This window comes from Hippocampus bargibanti, linkage group LG12, assembly GCF_051943395.1.
Source record: "Hippocampus bargibanti isolate YZ-2025 linkage group LG12, ASM5194339v1, whole genome shotgun sequence".
In the NCBI taxonomy this organism is placed as follows: domain Eukaryota; kingdom Metazoa; phylum Chordata; class Actinopteri; order Syngnathiformes; family Syngnathidae; genus Hippocampus; species Hippocampus bargibanti.
Genome location: NC_142745.1, coordinates 9,387,146 through 9,407,097, shown reverse-complemented (window position 1 = coordinate 9,407,097; position 19,952 = coordinate 9,387,146). Strand labels below are relative to the sequence as shown.

The window sequence follows — 19,952 nt, the reverse complement described above, 5'->3', positions numbered from 1 at the left end:
TCAATACATACATATATCTAAAATAAAGATAAAAAAGTTTAACTTTGGGAAAAAAAATCTTTTATTGACCAAACAATTCACCTTCATCAGCAAAAGTTGTCAAGAGCTCAAATTAGAAAAACTAAAATGTTTCAAAAATAGAGAGAAATAGCTGCTGATCCTGCTTTTGTTAACAGCTCCAGTAGAGTGTTTTCCATCACACCAATGAGCAGAAAAAAAAACATTTTAATTTGACAATTGGATACACAGCGGACAATTAAAAATTAAAGCAGGTAAGAATCAAAACCTGCAAGATAAGCATGCCGAATGAACCAAAATACAGAGGAAAAACATGTCCTTTTTTGGTAACTGACTATAATGTCAGGGTTACTTGGACAACTCCAACACCACCATTGGTTGTTAAGTAACATCTAAAAAGAAAGCATGACTATAAAAACCGGACCCACAAACATCGGCCATTCTGTAACGTCCTCATTTCCTGTCATTAGAGCGAGATCGGCTGCAAAGGAAAAGGCACAAATAGAACGGTAAAATACCAAATAGTCTTTCATCGAGGGTAATTGCAAATATGAAAGTAACACAAACCTCCTTGACCGCGACAATGATTTTGATCGCTTACGGGTCTTGTCTCTGGAAGTAGATCGATTTCTGCGTTTGTCTCGTGAAAGGGACCTAAAGGGGAAAATAATGCATCATAATTCCTTAATGTATTAAAGGGGGTGAAGGAAGGGTCTTCGTTTGCACATACCTGCTGCGACTGCGGCTCATGCTCCTCCTGCGAGGTGATCTAAAATGTAGGCGAAACCAGCAAATCTTTTTTGAAACAGTATTGAAGTGTTTAGGTACAATGGTAAACTCGTAGGATCATTTTGGTGGGACCCCCAGAAAAATCCTCAACATTTTATTTTAGTGTGAAAAATGGAGCTTGATGGGGCTCACTTGTGATTCTAATGTGGGCTGAAAAAGTTGATGCATATCTACAAACTGCAATATTCTTCAGGTGTCTCCACATTTGTATGGTGTGTAAAAGCATTAATCTATACTCGAGTACATATTGCATGCCTGTTTTAAGATGTTTGCTGGCTCAAAAGAGCCACTGCAGCAAAGCAAATAAATATTGATGAAACGTTGCGTCAGGCTTGAACCACGCGGGAGTCAGTTCTGCTAGAGGTGAAATAGTTTTGAAAGAAAAGGAAAAACGACCAAAACTGCAAGGTCATCCCCAAATGGCCAGTTGTTGACCCTCGAAACCTATCATGCACACAGGCAACCGACTGTAGTCAATTAAAACACCAGACCAGAAAGACTGCAATGTTTTGCTGCTCTACCGGGATGCTTTTTAAATACCTCAGCGAGACAACTGCCAAGTGGAACGCGTGAGTTTTGAAATAGGAAAAACTCATAACAACTATAAAGAGCATGATAAAAGCAACTTACTATTTGGGGGAGGGGGGTTTGGACAAGAAAGAAATGGTGCATGGTAGCCCTGGCGAGGGAGGTGAAATTGCAGAGGATCTGCCACATGCTGAAAAAGTTGCAGATAAGAGGCTGCTTGTTTGCTGGCTGCAGGGGACGGCTGTGGAGTTTCCCTGTCTTTAGGGGGGAGGGATGTAAGCCAATGGCCGCTCCCGTTGATACTGTGGCGAATAGTACGAGTAAACACGCCGATCGGTTGATAAAGTAGGGTGGGCTGCTGTTGATTGGTTTAAGGTCGGAGCAGAAGGAGGATGCCGTGAACTGCATGCTCAGGAACCAAAAGGTTGGTGGAACCTGACGACTGGCGCTGCGCCTGGGTCATGTGACAAAACCAGCCAAGCAGATCGCTGGTCAGCAGTCACATGATGCTGAAAGAGGACTAGTTGACTGACTCAGATGTTGAGAAGCGTGGTGGTGACTCTGCAACGGGGTTCAGTTTATTAATAGATGAAAAACTGAACTCAGCAAAACAAAATTTAGACCGACAAACTGTATTCTAAAAATACCCGAAGAATAGGTATAAGTTTGATCATGTTTGAATTAAAACAGTGCTAAGACTAGTGTAATTTTACAAACGGGGAAATTCTCTTGTTGTGAGCAGACAAAAGCTGCTTCGGACAGCTGGGTCTAATTTGGCACTGCCAAATATACTGCAAATCAGAACCTCGTGAGGCAAACTGACTGTCATAATGATTCTGTTGTCAACAACTTCTCAAGCTTTATTATTTGCCAATCAGTTTGCTTCTCACAGTTTGGGGAAATCAGCCACAGGTTCGGACTGCAAGTGCCACATGAACATGGCGTGGATTTCGAAACATACCTGCGTCTAGCTGGAGAGCTACGACGCCTGCCCTCATCCCTCGGGTACCGACTCCAGGACGGAGGAGGACCGTGGCTTCGCGAACGCTTTTCCCCGGTGGATAATTCAACACGGACCTGACACCCACACATTGATCTTAAAAAAAAAGGAGTTGATAAGTAAGAACAACAAAAAGCACTTTCACATTTCGCAAATAATGACAACATTGGATGGCAAACAAGCAAGAACGTGTTACCTTCCATCCATATCTCTCACAGCATCAGAGGCATCTCTCGGGTCTTCAAACTCAACAAAGGCAAATCCAGGCGGGTTCCTAGCAACCCAAACACTTCTTAATGGGCCAAAGTATCCAAAAGCCGATTCCAACTCTGCCTTATTGCCATTGTTTCCAAGATTTCCAACGTAAACTTTGCAGTCCAGGGGACAGTCTCTGTTGTAAGATGGGTCTGATGGGGAGAGAAAGAAAACTCAGGGGATGTTTCCTCACTGGATACTTAATAGATCAATAAAGTATTCAAATGCACAATATACATCCAGGCCTTTCTTTTACGAATAAATAATCCAGTCAAATTTGAAAATCATATTGGAATATCTAATACAGTGGGGACAATGTTACCACATTTGTAAGTAGAAACTCTTCATACCTCCCATTTCAGCAGGTCCAAATTTACTGATGAAATACCTGGGGGGGAAAAAAATCAGGAAAGTTGTCACATGACCTAGCACAGAATGTGTCGATTAAGACCCAATCGAAACATAAACGAATACTAGCTTTTTGAAAGACAATCTGGGGGAATATAAAGGAGCCAATTTACAGCTTGATGTTTTTAATACTCAAATTTTCCCCTCTGATTTGTTCTTTTGGATTTCATTGTTTTTGCATTACTGTAGCAGTTGCAGGACAAGTATAGTTATACCTAAAAAAATTAAAGTGGTGTTGGTTTTATTCTTGTTTTGGTGTTTTTTCTAAAAAAATTGGATTTATTAACAAGGTGATAATTTCAGATAAGCATCACCTGGACGTTTTGCAATGATTACAAATCTTTAGTTGTTAAGGAGGCCCAAAAAACTACTCTCGATTTTTTTTTAAATCAGCAGACGAACCGGTTATCAGAATTTTGTTCTGCCAAATACCAAAAGCGCCACTGGCCACATTGTCACACCCTCCTCGCAATTTAGAAACCTGGATCACACAATAGCAGTGACACTAACAAAATTGAAAACGCGTTAGTGAATTAAATTACGTTGCTCCAACACTACTCTCAAAATGAGAGTAGTGTTGTAGCAACCATGACCATAGTACTATGCAGCATTTGTTTGAAAAATATCGTCTGCCTTGGAAGTAATTTTACATTGAGGCTGCCAACAATCCACTTCCGTGTTCAGCTTCGTGAACCACAATTGCTTGCGTTCATATAAAAATGATTTGTCTGAAATGCTTTTACAATTGCGATGTATAAGTGTATTTAACTTCGCGGAAGCCGAACCTTCAAAACAGTGTTTTTTAATTTCCAAAAGTTTTGAAGAACAACGTTGAACATGAGGCGAACTTTGATCCATTGCCTCCATTCATAAATACATCTCACCGTCGCGTTTTAAATGCCTTCTAAGAAGAAGATCTGGGAAATGTGTTAAGACCAAAGGTGGAATTAGAGCGAATGTATCCAGTATGCGATTTAGATAGTTGTTTAAGGCACGGTCCTTTGACGCCACACTTGGGATGGGAATGAAACGCGGCAATGCTAACCGTCGAGCTGACGCACGCTAGCAGCATTTAGCGCGCCCGTTTCCAAATGTATCTTCAAAGTACACAGCAACGACGACTTTAATGTTAACAACTGGCCGTCAACAGCACACAACCTTAAAACTTAAACTTAATTGGACAAAGCAAGCCAACAAGTAAAATAGAACCAGTTCGCCACCCCTAATCAAACACGCAACATGGACGCTAATGTTAGCAAGAAAAGTTAGCATCAATCCGACACTTTTCCGAGGCCCCTTTGCGTTTCGACTGACCCATTCGATACCACCGCAGAGGCCAGAGAGTGTATTATGTTTGATACTAACAACGTCAACTTTGTCATAAACTTACCAGTATTGTGGAATTTGAGCGACAGAAACTGTTCCCGACGAATTTATTCCGACCACACTAGCACCCTAACTTGTTAGCGCCGGTAGCATATGCAAACGAGAAGGCATGACGTTCTTATTTGTTGTGAATCCCGTTTGGAAAACAGCGCTCTCTACTGCAGTGGAAGATGAAGTGTTACTTTTATTGTCGATACGATCGATTCGGTGTGCATGAAAACAATACACAAATAAAGTAAAAAAAAAAAAACTGAATTAATTCACAAGCTTTTTGAAGACATAACCACCTTAAAGGGGGTGTATTATACAAAATTTAATGAATATCAACTTGATGACCTGCTCCGAGGTCACAGACTTTCGCCATATAAATATGTGTCGTTAATAATAATAATAATAATAATAATAATAATAATAATAATAATAATAATAATAATAATAAAGTAGTCTCTTCTGATGTTATTTAACATTTATTTGTTTGACCCCTTTGCAAACTCAAATTCACTTACCATATTGGATGTACGTCTTCGGTGTATTACCTCAGAGCAAAATTACTTGCTCAAATTTCCTCCAAGGGGCTGGCAAATCAATGCCGGTGGAGTGTGATGCCAAAGGGCAGCTCGTAATCAAGAACCTCTGGGATTTTTTTCTCGAAGAATATAATAAAGATGCCTGTAAACCCGAGTCCATTTTCATCATTGTGCTCAACACTTGCATTTTACAGCAGAAGAAATGATCTATACAAGGCTCAGAGAATGCTATTACAATCTATATACAACTTATGTTAGATGATTTCACATCATTCCCAAGTCAATGTGTTACATGTTTTGTAGAAAAGAAAATTAGGGGAAAACAACCAGGTAATAGTCATGATTCATTACAATTGTGCGACTAGTTCGTTAAAAAATGTCAAACACTCGAGACCGCTACATATTACAAAAATACAACATGTATATTTTCTATTTGTTTGAAACGAGTCAATGCTCTGACTTCAGCCAAAATAGAAGAACCAGAGGCACCAGTGAAGAGGTTGGTTCCCTCAATATTGGATCGGATGTACCTTTATTCGTCTCGCAGTGGAGAAATTTGCATTTCACAGCAGCAAAGTTATGAAAGGAAGAGGAAAGGAAAGAAAGAAATAGAAAAACAAAATACAAGAGCTGCTTGAAAGGTATATTTATGCTTTGTTAAGTTTCTACATAACTAAAAGGGAACGTTCTATCAACGTTCTGTGTTACCAAGAATGTTATTCTTTGGTCTACAGTTCTGAACTATTGGCTGTGGTTTATTTATTAGTCAGCAGAGAATATGACTAAATCAACGAGATGGTTCATTGCTCAACAGATGACTCGCCAAACATGCTCTGTGTACTCTACGCTGAATGGAACATTTCGTTTTCAGCTCTTTTGTTCACTCAAGGCAAGTGAGGCTGTGCCGTGCTGTGCATGGCAAGGAGGATCCACCTTCAAAGATTACTATTTTTACGTATTTTTTTTTTAAACATGACACAGTTAAGTAATTTATTGTTTTCTGTTGCTCTTTTTTTACGATCACATGATTTCTTAATTGTTTTCTGTTGCTCTTTTTTTACGATCACATGATTTCTTAGACTGTATCTCGTTTATGGTGTTTGCGGAATGGCTCCACGCCCATTTATGTTTAGATAATCTTCCTTCCAACTGTCACTGTGGACATTTAATCTTGTTATGGTGACATTGCCGACGAATGAATTCCAACGAACTTCTAATTAGCCAGAGAAGATGGATGGAATTGGTTCATGACAGATTTTGTTGTCTGTGTGTTGCCAGATTAGAATAGAGGTCAGATTTAGTTTCTGGAAATTGTGTGCTCTCTGATGGATGGAATTTAATGTTGGATATTTTCGGAAAGATGCATTTTCAAATGGATCTGCAATAGTCGAGGCTTTTTCATACTTTTGCACGTATATGTTCTCCTTTACATTTAGCTGGATGACACACACACACACACACTGTAAACTACGTGCACATACAATACTGTATGTTCAAGTAAAGTTAGTGCAAATGCATGTGTAATTATTTTTTCATGGACAATGAGATAGTTTACTTCTACTGTTTGTTAAATGGCTGTACAATATCTAAAGGAAAACCTTCTGTTTGATTATACACATATATACTTCTTTTTTTTTTTAATTATTGCAACCGTAAATTTAAGTCTTTGATTAGCGTAAAGCAAAAATTTTCTCAAGTAAAGCTGGCTGGTTGCTTCAAAATCTATACAATCCAATACATATTGATTTGTATAGCGCTTTAACAAGTTGAAACTGTAACAAATCGCTTAACATGGACAATTATAGTCATATTTACAGGTATGCATAAACAAAGAAAAAGTTTGACGACCGTATCATCTTTACAAAACCAATACTAGACAAAATATTTTCAAAGTACACAGAAAATAATGTTTTTACTGAATCATCAACACAAATATATTGTATTTTTTCATGTTAATTGTGTCATGGCTGTGAATTTCAACTGTTAGAATGAAGCTAAATGGACTAAATTACAGTACTGTACTATCTTCCTAAATGTTGCCCTTTGTGAGGTGAGTTGACCGCATGCAGTGCTGACATCTAAAATTAAATGGTATAAACAATTAAAATAAAATAAAATTATTACATGAACAAAAAATCATATCTTGTTCAATATACTTTATTTGTGAGTCTACAAAACCAACAACAGTGTATTCACCATTAGTTTAAAAATAAGGATGCTTCTTTGATTTCATGTCGCCATGCACCAAAGTTAAACCTTGAGCTTGATGAAATACAACTGTTGTGTAGTCAGCAGACAACAAATTCTCTGCTTTTAAATAATCTTTAAATAGTTTTACTGCTTCTACTCGTCCACTAGGTAAAAACATCAAGGATCAACAGAAGCACACAAGAGATTACGGACGACTACATCGCAAAAATAATTATGTCGCTGAGCTAATTCACGTGTCAGTCCTCTCATGGCGGTACACACCTTTCTCATTTCATCCCCAGCCCTTTTTTTCTTCTCCTCACTGAATGAAGAGTTGATTACTGTTTGTTTATTCTGCAAAGTGCCCAGTTATGCTCTGTAGTGAATGAGTTGTCTTTTTTTAATGCATCCATTCAGCATAGTGTTTTTCGTTCCGATTAGTACAGCACATTCTGTTCTGTTTCACTTCCTGATGACTGTTGGAGGGTGCATCCCTGAATGAACTCACGCACGTGCTTCTGGTTACATCAAGACGCAAAGACAGACAGATTCTCACAACTGCCTGTTATTTTTTTATTTCAGTGTGGTGTAATGGCACTTTTGCGGTCTAAAGATCTACATGCTAATACTTGCCATTGAAAAACAATAAAATCATTCTATAAGAGACAGAACATAAATGTAATTATTTTATATGGATATATGGATAGATTAAAAAAATGTTTTGTAAAGTCATATTCAAGACCCAAGACTAAATAAAAAAAGATTGAAAGACATAACACACATATCAGTCACAAAAATCACAAATTGTCATTTTTAAATGGCCCATCACAAGTTTTCTTTTCGGAGCTATTTATTTGAGGTTCATTAAAATATTGAAATAAATAGTATTTGGCAAGGGGCGTGAAAAGCAGATATTGTTTTGAGTTTTCCTGTCGACGGATTTGGCCAGAACAAAATCCAGGATGCTGCTGATGGAACAAGCAGTGTGGTCTCACACAGCACGTCAGGAAAACATTTATCCGAGCATTTCAAAGTCACGTCGGGTCAGATGAGGTACTCATGACTTCCACGTAAGCGTAGCGAGCTGGAGAACATGCCGCCAGATTTTGCACATCAGCCTCTGTGAAAAAAAAAACAACGCAGCGATTACGAGAACATCTAAAGCTTTCTTATCAACAGGTGTTCTTATCAATTGGTAGGAGTCATCGCACAATGAAGGGCTGTTTGTCTTCTTTTGATGATACAGTAGTTGTTTTCTTGATGTATAATCTTTGCTCTTTTGAATACAATGTTCCAATGATATGTCAGAGACTGTCTTTGCTCCTGGCGCCTCGCTATATTACTCATCTGGGGCGACAACCTCCCAGTGGACTTGCCAAGTGAATCTAATTCACTCGTGTTATGTCACCTTTGTTAGAACCAAGATCACCGTGTTCTTCCATTGGTTCCATATATATATATATATATATATATATATATATATATATATATATATATATATATATATATATATATATATATATATATATACAGTAAAGTCTCGTTATATCGATATCGGATATATCGATAGTCCCTGTTATATCGATAGTATTTCTATGCACGCACGGAGAAAATTACATGCAAACAGGGTCGGATATATCGATAGTCCCGGTTATATCGATATTTTTTCGGACTCCCTTGAATATCGATATAACGAGACTTTACTGTATATATATATATATATATATATATATATATATATATATATATATATATATATATATATATATATATATATATATATATGGAACCAATGGAAGAACACGGTGTGTGTGTGTGTGTGTGTGTATACACACACACACACACACACACACACACACACACACACACACACACAGAATATACCATATTTTCCAGCGCACTGTAGTATAAGTCGGACCCCCAATGAATGGTGTATTTTCAAACATTTCCAGATATACGGCACACCGGACTATCAGGCACGCCTTCAATGAATGAAAAACATTTCCAAATATAAGGAAAACCACATTATAAGGCTGGGGTTACACTATTTCTACAGGGGCAAATGGAGTGGGTGGCTGTTGACAGTAGTTGCAAGACTTGTGGCTCAATATTACTTCACATACAGTACAAGACGCACCTGCATTTAATGTGTAGGGCCATCTTTTGAAGAAAATGAAGGCTTGTGGGTATGCCTTATACACCAGAAAATATGGTGTGTGTGTGTGTGTGTATATATGGTTTGGTATGATGTTTTATTGCAAATAAATGTATGGTTCAGGAGACAGATTTTGATATATTTTGTTATACGTTATGTTTTATTTGCGTATTTTGATTATATTTTATGTTAACTGAGTGGTAAAGCCCTTTGTTACAGTTGCATCTGTTGTGAAAGCGCTATGGAAATAAATTGTTCTGTATTTGTTGTGGCTCACCAAAGTAATTTGTTAAAAAAAAAAGTTCCCTTGCATAACCGATAAAAAAAAAAGTAAAAATATCCTGACCTGCGTTACTTTTTCTTTTGTCCACGATCGATGTCTATTTTTTCCAATATGATATTCCGTAGAAATTCGAAAGGGAGTTTAAATGTATTTTAAAAGGCTGAAACAAACAGCGTGTCGTGGATTAGCATCAACCCCCTCCAGGCTCTCCTATTCTGGCCACCGAGAGCTTCGCTTGCCGCTCTTGTTGTCAGTCGTCTCGGTAGTGTTTGCATGGCAATGTTGACGATCCGAGTTGTCAGCTGACCTTGAGTGGGAGGAGGACGGCCTGTTACGGAACAGCTTGTTCCCGGCAGACCAAGTTCGGCACAGAATGGGTTACAGGTCAGCGTGTCTATTTGGAACACTGTGTTCTCATCAGCCGCGGCGGCGGTGCAGCCACAGTACGGAACATTGTGTTACTTAGTGGCTCCCTTCCAAGACCTGCCCTTAATTTTTATACCGAACGCCCTCACGGTGCTCCGCTCTCTTACTCTGCTCGACCCCCCACCCTTCTCACCGCCCGCCCCTACCTTGCGTATTTTCCGCCTCTGTACTTCCCCCGGCTCATTTTGACGTGTTCACTCCATGTGGCCGCAACGTTTGAGTTGTTCAAACCGCACACTGGTCGCCAATCCGGTGCAGCGCGTCGGAACATCTCGTACCCAGGACGTGACGTACGACGTACCGTAATCATCACGCAGCAAGCGCTTTCCACTGTTGGATATTTATTTTTAAAAAAGAGGCACAAGAAAATGTGAGTCTTCTTATTTATTTATCTCCTGTGAATTAATTGAAGTTTTTCTGAAGGTCTTAAGTGACACGGCAGCTCATTGAGTGGTTGCTCATCTTTATTCATCTTGAAGAATTAGTTATTATTATTAGGGGTTCATGTGACGTATTGGTACTAGTGATGTGTTGAGGATGTAACATGTATGGGGGGCATTTGAGGTTGCAGGTGTAGCCCACTGTGCTGTGGAAAAGGAGGGGGGACATTAAATGGCTTTCTGGGTCAGTGTTTTAAAATTTCTCGTTATTGTTTTTTAATCATAAGGCAGCCCATTGTAATGTTAAATCTGAAGATCAGATAAATAACATGTATTCATAATAATGATGTGATTTCACATTAATGTTGCAGGATGGTCCGACTCATTTTGTGAAATTATAAAAAACTTCCTCATGTGCTTAACATCAATGCATGCATAAAAAAACAAGAGGAGGAAGAACCCAGTGCCATATCTTCCATTCAACTCGTCTACTGTCTACTGCATGTCTGGATACACTATCCAAAATATGGTCATGTTTTAGTTATTCCATACAAATCCTCTAAATGCATAGTTCATGTTGGAATGTTTGGCAATTATTATGTATTATTATGTATTATTTTATTTATTATTATAGTATATTTTGTAATATATATATATATATATATATAATATTTTTAGAATTTATATCTATATTCTTTTTATTTAAAATTTTTAACAGTTCTCGGTTAAAAAATGTTCTCGGAAGCCCTGGGATGTTACACAATGCTTTTTGCCTCATCACTTTTATTAGCATAATTTTTTTTACAATATTTCATCATCAACAAAAAATAGCCACACCAATTGAATCATTTCTTCCAAAATTCTACATTTGAGCCAGTTAGAAGTCCTCATATTCCTCTGAAGGAGTTCCTAATTTCAGCATCGTCTTTACATGTTTTAATGTAATGGGTTCTTTTCACTAGTTTTGATACACGGGAAGAAACATTTAGCTTTTGTCGAGACTTTTCATTACAATGTGATCAGTGAGATGAATTGCCACGGAAGGTGACTCAAATGAAACAGGTTTCATAAGCGGCGGGGCGTTTGGGGTGGTCTGACATTGCAGAACACCATCAGGCTACAGCGGTGGGGAAATGTGAATAGAAGGAACATAGTGTTCAGACACACACACACACACAAACACACGCACGCACACACACACACACACACACACACACACACACACACACACACACACACACACACACACACACACACACACGCATTCCTGTTTGAACGACTTTGTGAGGTCCGGGTAACTCCACATCAGGAGTGAGGACCACCCTTTCTGATAAGTTTAGAGAAGAACCAGTGTTATATTTGAACACTAGATGTCCCCCTAACTGCATTTCCCACTTCAACTTGTTTAAAAAACAAAGCAATAAGAAGTGGACTTGAGAGTGGAATCACTAGACAAGTGAGGTCCGAATGGGTAAATCCCGGGACCTCACTCATATAGTGAATTATGTTCGAAACATCGTTTTATTTATTTAATTTTTTTGTTTGGTTGATTCAGTTGAGTTTTCAAACCACTTTTTGTATCAACTTTTACCTCTCATTATCACCTACAATTACACGGCAGACATTTTGTATTTTAATTGTGTGTATATATATACAGTAAAGTCTCGTTATATCAATATTCAAGGGAGTCCGAAAAAATATCGATATAACCGGGACTATCGATATATCCGACCCTGTTTGTGTGTAATTTTCTCAGTGCGTGCATAGAAATAGTATCGATATATATATATATATATATATATATATATATATATATATATATATAGACTATATATATATATATATATATATATACAGAGAGAGAGAGAGAGAGAGAGAGAGAGAGAGAGAGAGAGAGAGAGAGAGAGAGAGAGAGAGAGAGAGAGAGAGAGAGAGAGAGAGACTGTTTAATGAATAACTTGATAGTTTTAACTTAAAATAAATGGAATTCCTTATTTATATGTTCATATCAACCGGAAGCTGGTCTGGTCGATTGCTGTATCATAACTACTTTGGTAAAGTGACCCATGCTTTTGCTCAATGAATTTCCATAACCAAATCAAATAAACTAAAACTTTATTTTAACATGATGTCAACATGAAATCTGTCCTGAAGCAAAACATTTTTAACAACAGTAAAAGGGAATATAATACAAAATTAAATACTCTTGTAAGAAACTAGAACATGTACTAAAGTGCATATTTGTGAAGAAAAAGGCATGCACATCAAAACAAATTTGTTGTATCATTAAAACTGAAGAACCCGAGAAGTGGATCTTCTTTTGAGTGTCACAATTTTGTTGTGGACAAAGTTCTTTATGTCTTTCCAGGATCTTTGAGCCAAAGTCTGCGGCTCTTTCTTAATGCAGTCAGTACACTGTTCTTTCCCAGGCACTTGATGCCCTTTTATCAGTCTCTTCATGTGTTTTTCCACAGCAGCCTTTTCTTCTTCACTCCACGGTCTCCTCAAATTTACTCTGGGAGAGCCTAAATATGATGACAATTGCAATTTAATGATACTCACAAAGACCACTTGTGGCAGCATTACAGTGTGGATTATATACATAAAATAAATAGACTTACCTTTCTTTTTCTCTGACTTTGAATTTTCATGCTCTTTGGAAGCAATTTTTTTTCTTGGACTCAAATCTACAAAGAAAGGAGACATTGCTAATTTGACACTCATGGGCAAATACGGTGCATGCATTTTAACTTGTTAAATTATGGAGAGAAAAAAATATTTCTGGATCCAAAATTAAAAGTTAGTGCGAACCAATACCTCAAGGTAAGACTAATAGCCAAAAAAAGCTTCCAGTTTACCATCTGAGTCAGAAGTTCTTTTCCGTTTGCCATGACAGCGCTTTGCTCGTTTTTTTGTCACGTCACCTTAAAGTAAAACAAGCAAAATGACACCTTGCACTTGTTATGGTGGGACAGGGAGCCATTTCAAAAGGAATCATTTGGAATTCTACAGGGATGCATCTGGGAAATTAAAAAAGTGGCCCCCTTGTGTCTGAAAAGGGGTCAAATTCTAAAATTGATAGGGCCTGATTTAACTAGATTGCCAAAGTATACAAAACCATTTGAAATAAACCAAAGACATTTTCTATATTCGGTTTACGAACGTTACATTTTTGAAACTTTTACCTTGGCATACGAACTTTACCTTGGCATACAAACTTTTTTGTACACGGAGCTGCCTCAATGAGTGATGTGTCGTTCGCGAACGAGCCCATGAAGAACTAGATACAATTATCACAGAGAAAGCACCTACAAGGGATCATTCCTCAAGATGGTGAAAGAAGAAGGTTACGTTCCTCATCAAGTGTTTCATGCTGATGAAACTGGCCACTTCATTCCATCAAGCCATCACAAAGGTCAATAAAACCACTTTATTATACAGTACAGTTAATTTTTTTAATTATAAGACCGTAGCACATTTATTATCCATAAAATAATGTATATTTTGTGTAGTTTTAAGGCTTAGAAAATTAGAAAGTAGAAAATTATGTTTTATGAGGACCTGGGAACGGGTTATTCCCATTTTAAGGGTTTCCTCTGGGAAATTATTTTTGGGATACAAACTTTTTGCCTTCCACACTGTCTGGGAACCAATTAAGTTCGTAAGCCAGGGTATCACTGTATATACCTGTTCGATCAACACTAAGTTTTTAAATAATAATGAACAAATTGTTATTCTGTCAAGTGTGGTGAGTATTGTGCTACTTATGATTTCAATCTCATCACAACTTCCTCAGTCGTATTTTTTTTTAGCCTGCAGACCCCATATGTCAGCAAATGCTCCCTCACCTCTGGCCCATTCTTGTTGACCAAGAGAACTACATGATACCTCATACTTCATGACAACGGCCGTGAAAAAAAAAGAGGAGATATTCGAACCCTTGGGATGTCCGTTCATCGCCCCCAGCCACAGAAAGCTGACTCTTAAATCAGAATCTAATGATGCCTGCAGACACAGTAGTAGCATACTTATTCATCCTACAATTTTACCTTCAATGACATTTTCTTTTCTTTTCCCCCACGGTTTGATTCTGCTAGAGCCTGCTTTGGGGATATAATCTGTGCAGAAAAGAAAAAGATTGAAAATTAGTCCTAACCAGGGCAGATTTATTAATCTTACAATTTACCTTCATCCACATTTTCATTTCTTTTTTCCCCTGAATTTGTGCTGCTTGAGCCTGTTTTGGGGATATCATCTTTGCAGAAAATAAGATTGAAAGTTAGTGTAAAGTATACTTATTAATCTTACAATTTACCTTCATCCACATTTGCCTTTCTTTTCCCTCTCGGTTTGGTGCTACTAGAGCCTGCTTTGGGTATATCATCTGTGCAGAAAAGAAAGAAAGAAGGTATAGAAGTAACAATCAGGTTTTTCTTTATGCCAGTCTCAAAATGATTTTTTTTAAATATGATGACATTTCAGTGAATGCTTACCAGAAAAAGATAATTTAATGGTGTCAAGATTCTTTCCACTAAGTGTTCCAGTGCCTTGCTCCATTGCAAAAAGCAGCTTGCTGATTTTTGCAATTTGAAAAGTTTTATCAGTCTGTCTGTAAAAATCTCGGTGCACTCTGATGTCGTGTCCCATGAACCTTGCGACTTGTTCCAATTCCTGTTCACTAAGATCCAACAGCTGACACAGTGTCGCAACCTGTTTCCTCAGTTTGGTAGACCTTAGGAATTGAGGGTTTTCTGCGTTGCTTTCTTTCGCAAATTTGCGCAGACAGTCACATCCCCGGATATTTGTTATTGCACCTGGTCTTGCAAAAAGATAGGGATTCTCAGCAGGTATCCCTGCATCTTGTCGCCTTTGAATTAAAACGTTGATGGACTCCTTCATTCTTTCTGTAAAAAACACTGGGACCTTTCTGCCCCTTTTGCCCCGGACTTCAATGCGAGTTAAGAGCTTGCTTAACTCTTTTTCCAATGGTGAAAGTGTTTCAAAAATGTCCTGATTGACTGGATTTGTGCTGGCATTCTGGTAGGTCTCGAGAGTCAAACGTGATGCTTCCCCTTCACGCCGCTTGTTAAAAACAATCATTTGTGCCAGAACAGATTCATTCAATTTACGAAAAGCACTTAAACTCATCCCTTGGGTCAATTCAGCCTTTGCCTCCTCTTCAACCACTCTAAGGTGGTCCCTGAGTGTGATGACATCCTTGGTAAGAGGAATATCATCTTGTTTATTCCATCTTTTTTCATCTATTGTTTGATGAGCACTGACTGATACATGGTTTTTCCAGTTTTTTTCGAGGAGTTCCAGAAATTTTTTTGCCTTTCTCTCTGCCAGGTCGTCATCCTCCATCAGAGTCTGTCCAATAAGGACTTCCACTGCTCCTTTCAAACAAAATCCTAATTTAAGAGCTGTGGAGGGTTTCCCATATTCATTTTTCCCTGGACTGAACGCAGTGAGTTTCTTTGCGACATTTATAACAGTATTAAACTTCAAAGGCGTACACAAATCCTGCAGACCCGCGATGGTCTTATCCATTTTTTTAGCAATAAGCATGAACCGTCCCAATTCCCTCATTCGTTGCGCAATGTACTGGTGCTTGGACTTGACACAGCCATGTTTGGAATACAGTGATTCGCCATACTTGCAAATTAGGAAATCCTTTCGTATGTGAAACGATACAGGATCTTGTCTCATGTTATTGATAATTGTTTCATATCCCTCTGATGATGCGGCTGTTGGGAGGAGACTGGCAGCAATATTTTGGACCCTCTTTCCTTTCCTTCGCTTGTCGTCTTTGCATAGCTCTCTTGCTCTACATATTGAATGATGTTTCCACAGACATTTTTTTAAAAACAACCCATAACATGATGGGCAGGGCAAATAATCATCGGTGGAGGCGGCATCGGTTGGCTGCTTCCATGTGACAAGTTCCCCTTGTCCATCTTTTAGAACCGTGCTGTTATGTTTGAAGTCTCCCTTGTTCCGAAGCTGTTCCAATAGGGACTTTCTTTTTTTGGATCCTGATGGAAAGCTGAACGCGAAAGCAACTTCTTTAAATTCCATATGTTTCCTTTCTAAATGTCTTGCCATCTTCAAATTTGATTGGCCACAGTAGAAACAATAATGCCTTTTGTCCCAAACACGTTTGCCTTCTTTTCTTGAACACGTTTTTATGGTTACAGATGGATCTTCTTTGCTCATCTTTTGTTTTTTGTTTTTTCTTTGAACATAGGTTAATGGGTTACTTTGTTTTCTAATTGCAGACGTGACTCTACGCTGGTCTGCTTCATATGTCTGTTGACTTGTAGAGTCTTCATTGTATGTGTCATGACAGGGCATATTTTTGACCTTTGGAAGGGATATCTCTTCATCAACACTCGAATCAGTGGATGATGTATAGGTAGGTTTGTATTCCACATCTGATCCAGAATGACTGTCCAAGTCAGAAAAATCGCTCTCTTCAGTGGGATTGTCCATCTGTTATAAATATAAAAAAGTAAAAAGATCAGAAAATACCATTGCAAATAATACTACTAAGTAGTACTGATTTATGTTTATACGATGAGATAGGTCATAATGAGGACTGCCTGTGGGATAAAATATTAATCGTGTATATATTAACAAGTCCTCCATGGTAGTTAGTTGCCACTACACATTTAGCGAATTAGCTGCGTCACAATAAGAGACTGATTTCCAAGTATTCGGCAAACAAATAACAATGATGGCTGGTATGGATTGCGGAGGAAACAATTTTCCATGTGAGCTGTACCCAGGCCAATATTTTCATAGATTTATTAATCGGCAATTTCTGTATATAATTACAATATTTATTTTAACTCTTTCAGCGTATTATGTCTTGTTTTTAATTAAAGCGTATGTTCATTTCTGTCTGGCCAATAGAGTGCCACAACTGCAATTTATCATTAAAAAGATGCCAGAAAAGAACGAAAAGCTAAACAAACATATACTGTAGACAATATGCATCTCACCTAATATAAGTTTTTTCAGCCTAAATGCAGAGCTTTTGTTGATCCATATAACCGTTGTGTTGATAAGGGGTCGCAATATAGTAATTTGTCCAAAGTACTTTGTGTTCTGGAAATTGATTTGTATTTTACGTTGTGTTTTTGCAACGTTACATTACATAGATGGTAAGACACTGTCTTTGGCTGTAACCACAGGCGCATATAGCCATGGAAGAAAATTTGACACCACCATGTTTTCTTTATGTTCATTTTCATTTTCATGTCTGGTGCTACAAAAAGTGTATTAAGTGAATCACTGAAATAAAAGGTATTATGGAATACTCAAATACACTATTTTTTACAGTAAAACGTCATAGCTATTGTTAAGAATGTATGGAGTGATTTTTGTCATTAGAAAAACTTTGAAATTCATCCAATAGTGCATGTGTTCAAGTATTTTGAATTGTTTTTGTTGTCGTTAATATTTTGGTCCAAGAAAACATTCCTTTACTGTATGAAGCATTTACAACGAGTAAAAAAACTAAAGAAACAATGGAGCTCAATTTTTTTCCATAGCTGTATATAATCAGTGCATACGCACACATACATATATTTACTTAGATACACAGTAGATACACATTAAATGGAAGTGTGCAACAAAATAGTAATACTGAAATGTACCTGAATTGCTGTGTTGACATCATCTTGCTGGGCCTAATGCAATAAAAGTAAATAGATTAATATTCAGGTGCTAAAGAAAAACAATGTCAGTTAACGGAACACAAACAAAATAAGAATGATGGTCACGTTCAAATTGATAACGCATTTAATTTACACTAAACTATCAATTCCAATGAAAAGTGAAGTGTGCCAAATTGTCCTGAAACATACCTGGGTAGTCATTTTCTTGATGTTTTTCTCCAAGTCCTTATCCAAAATAATATAAGATATTTTGATAACCTAAAAAATTCAGGCGGTGGGATTAAAAAAAGTCATCAGTACAGCTCAAATGGGTTATCATTTGCATTCAACATGAATCATGTGATCTAACAAATAACGCTCCTTCACGTGGTATTTAAAAAAAAACTCATAATACAATGAAATCCTCTACACGTGACCAGGGGTGGTCAAAGTAAATAAATCAAATGTCATTTGGTATCACCGTAGCTGTGCTTTTGTTTTTATTGTGTGCCATTTGTTTTTTATCGTGCTTCCAAATTTGGCTGTGCGTTTTTTTCGCTTGTGCTACATTAATGTGTTGTTTAAATTACGTTCTATTGGCTGGCCCGACGCGACAACGATTGGGACCACATGGGCACTTCTGAAATACTGACCGGACTTAAGTTTCGATTTACGTTGCTACGTGCTTCTCACTCAATACGTATTACACTATTACTACCCAATAGTCTAGCTTCATTTTATTCTCTGCTCAATTAACATGACGACGCTTTCACTCTCATTCTGATAAAACACGAAAGTTCGAATCCTGTAGTAATTTCTTAGAATGACACATTTGTAAGAAAAATATTCAAAACTTGAATTCCTTACCTGATTTAATTCCGAAATCTTATTCGTTCACTCCTTTGGGCTGATGGGCTGGTTGTGCGCTCGCAGTTTATTAAATTGATGAACACGCACTGTAAGAGTGTCCTGGGGGGGGGGGGGGGGCTGCAAAAAAAACTTTGTTCATGCGCAGTGCGCATGGCGTCCTGGAGCCTGAGCGCTCTTAATTGCTTGATCAAAGTGTGGGCGCCATCCTGCAGAAAGTCTCAGTGCACTAATACGTGGGGGAGGGGTATGCAGAGTCACTCTGTCTAACAGTGAAGGTTTACAACAACTCAACTTTGATTGAGGTCTATTGTATTTCAAGGCTGAGAATGATACATTTTGAGCAAGATTGTGTTTTAATTAAACTGTATGAACTCCAATCACACATACCTCTAACATAAATACAGCAAATAAAACTATATGTATTAAACTAACACGAAAAAGAATAATTATTCTTAGAGAAGCATAATTATCAAACGCTGATATGTGGGTGTTATGAAACACAATTATTTACTTATTTAATGCCATTCATAAGATATACATAGTAGTTAGTTTCATAGTTTCAATGCCCAAGGCAAAATAAAACAATTGACTTTTTTTGTATGTGCAGTTTTATGGCGGATGGGAATTGCAGACAGTCACACAGTTGAACCGAAGGTTTTACAGTGTGAAAATAGGCCTCACATTCATGACCAAATGGTAAAAATAATTATCAAAATTGACACAGCTTTTCTTAAAGCATTTTGACCCATCCACTGCAATGTGGGCAAACAGCTGTTCATATCCAAAAAAGCATATTTAATGAACAGTACTTTGTTTTAACTGCCAGAGAGCCAGATGTATAGAGAGCAGGAACATTCTCTGATTTGACGTGTCACCATCCTCATGTCATTTCTCCACTGCGAGACGAATAAAGGTCCATTCAATCCAATCCAATGTTATCTCTTCAACCAACACCAAAAACAAGCTTCACAAGATGTACAGCAAAATAAGTTACATTGCAGAGTTTGAATAAGTTTCGTAATGCATCCAACGACAAGGATGACAGAGGACAGTTCTACTGCTGTCTCTCTCTTCGA

General features: G+C 37.7%; 3 protein-coding genes and 1 long non-coding RNA gene across 5 annotated transcripts in view; 1 reads left to right on the top strand and 3 right to left on the bottom strand.

The window, feature by feature from the left end:
- Positions 1-43: 43 nt before the first annotated feature.
- Positions 44-4,516, bottom strand: srsf3a (serine and arginine rich splicing factor 3a). The gene is made up of 7 exons (XM_089009271.1): positions 4,389-4,516; positions 2,941-2,978; positions 2,532-2,742; positions 2,297-2,431; positions 749-787; positions 586-672; positions 44-499 (listed from the first exon to the last, which is right to left on the bottom strand). Exons 2-7 carry the CDS (start codon positions 2,945-2,947, stop codon positions 472-474), a joined length of 507 nt encoding a protein of 168 aa, XP_088865397.1. The 5' UTR covers positions 2,948-2,978; positions 4,389-4,516; the 3' UTR covers positions 44-471.
- A 2,536-nt stretch (positions 4,517-7,052) lies between these two features.
- On the bottom strand, positions 7,053-9,840 carry LOC148890370 (uncharacterized). The gene is made up of 2 exons (XR_016116631.1): positions 9,603-9,840; positions 7,053-8,221 (listed from the first exon to the last, which is right to left on the bottom strand). It is a non-coding gene; the product is annotated as an uncharacterized LOC148890370 (long non-coding RNA).
- Positions 9,841-10,122: 282 nt separating this feature from the next.
- Positions 10,123-19,952, top strand: part of fkbp5 (FKBP prolyl isomerase 5) — a 35,233-nt gene continuing 25,403 nt past the window's right edge. Inside the window, exon 1 of the mRNA XM_089010252.1 lies at positions 10,123-10,335. The gene's annotated coding sequence lies outside the window, so the exon portion shown is untranslated. The remainder of the gene's footprint in view (positions 10,336-19,952) is intronic.
- On the bottom strand, positions 12,444-18,982 carry LOC148890369 (uncharacterized). 2 transcript variants are annotated; one of them, XM_089009670.1, is made up of 10 exons: positions 18,874-18,982; positions 18,217-18,285; positions 18,007-18,039; positions 14,839-16,837; positions 14,661-14,729; positions 14,532-14,600; positions 14,395-14,463; positions 13,204-13,269; positions 12,967-13,032; positions 12,444-12,870 (listed from the first exon to the last, which is right to left on the bottom strand). In XM_089009670.1, exons 2-10 carry the CDS (start codon positions 18,226-18,228, stop codon positions 12,632-12,634), a joined length of 2,622 nt encoding a protein of 873 aa, XP_088865796.1. In that variant the 5' UTR covers positions 18,229-18,285; positions 18,874-18,982; the 3' UTR covers positions 12,444-12,631. The 2 variants fall into 2 exon arrangements, with proteins under 2 accessions (XP_088865796.1, XP_088865797.1); XM_089009671.1 differs by lacking the exon at positions 13,204-13,269.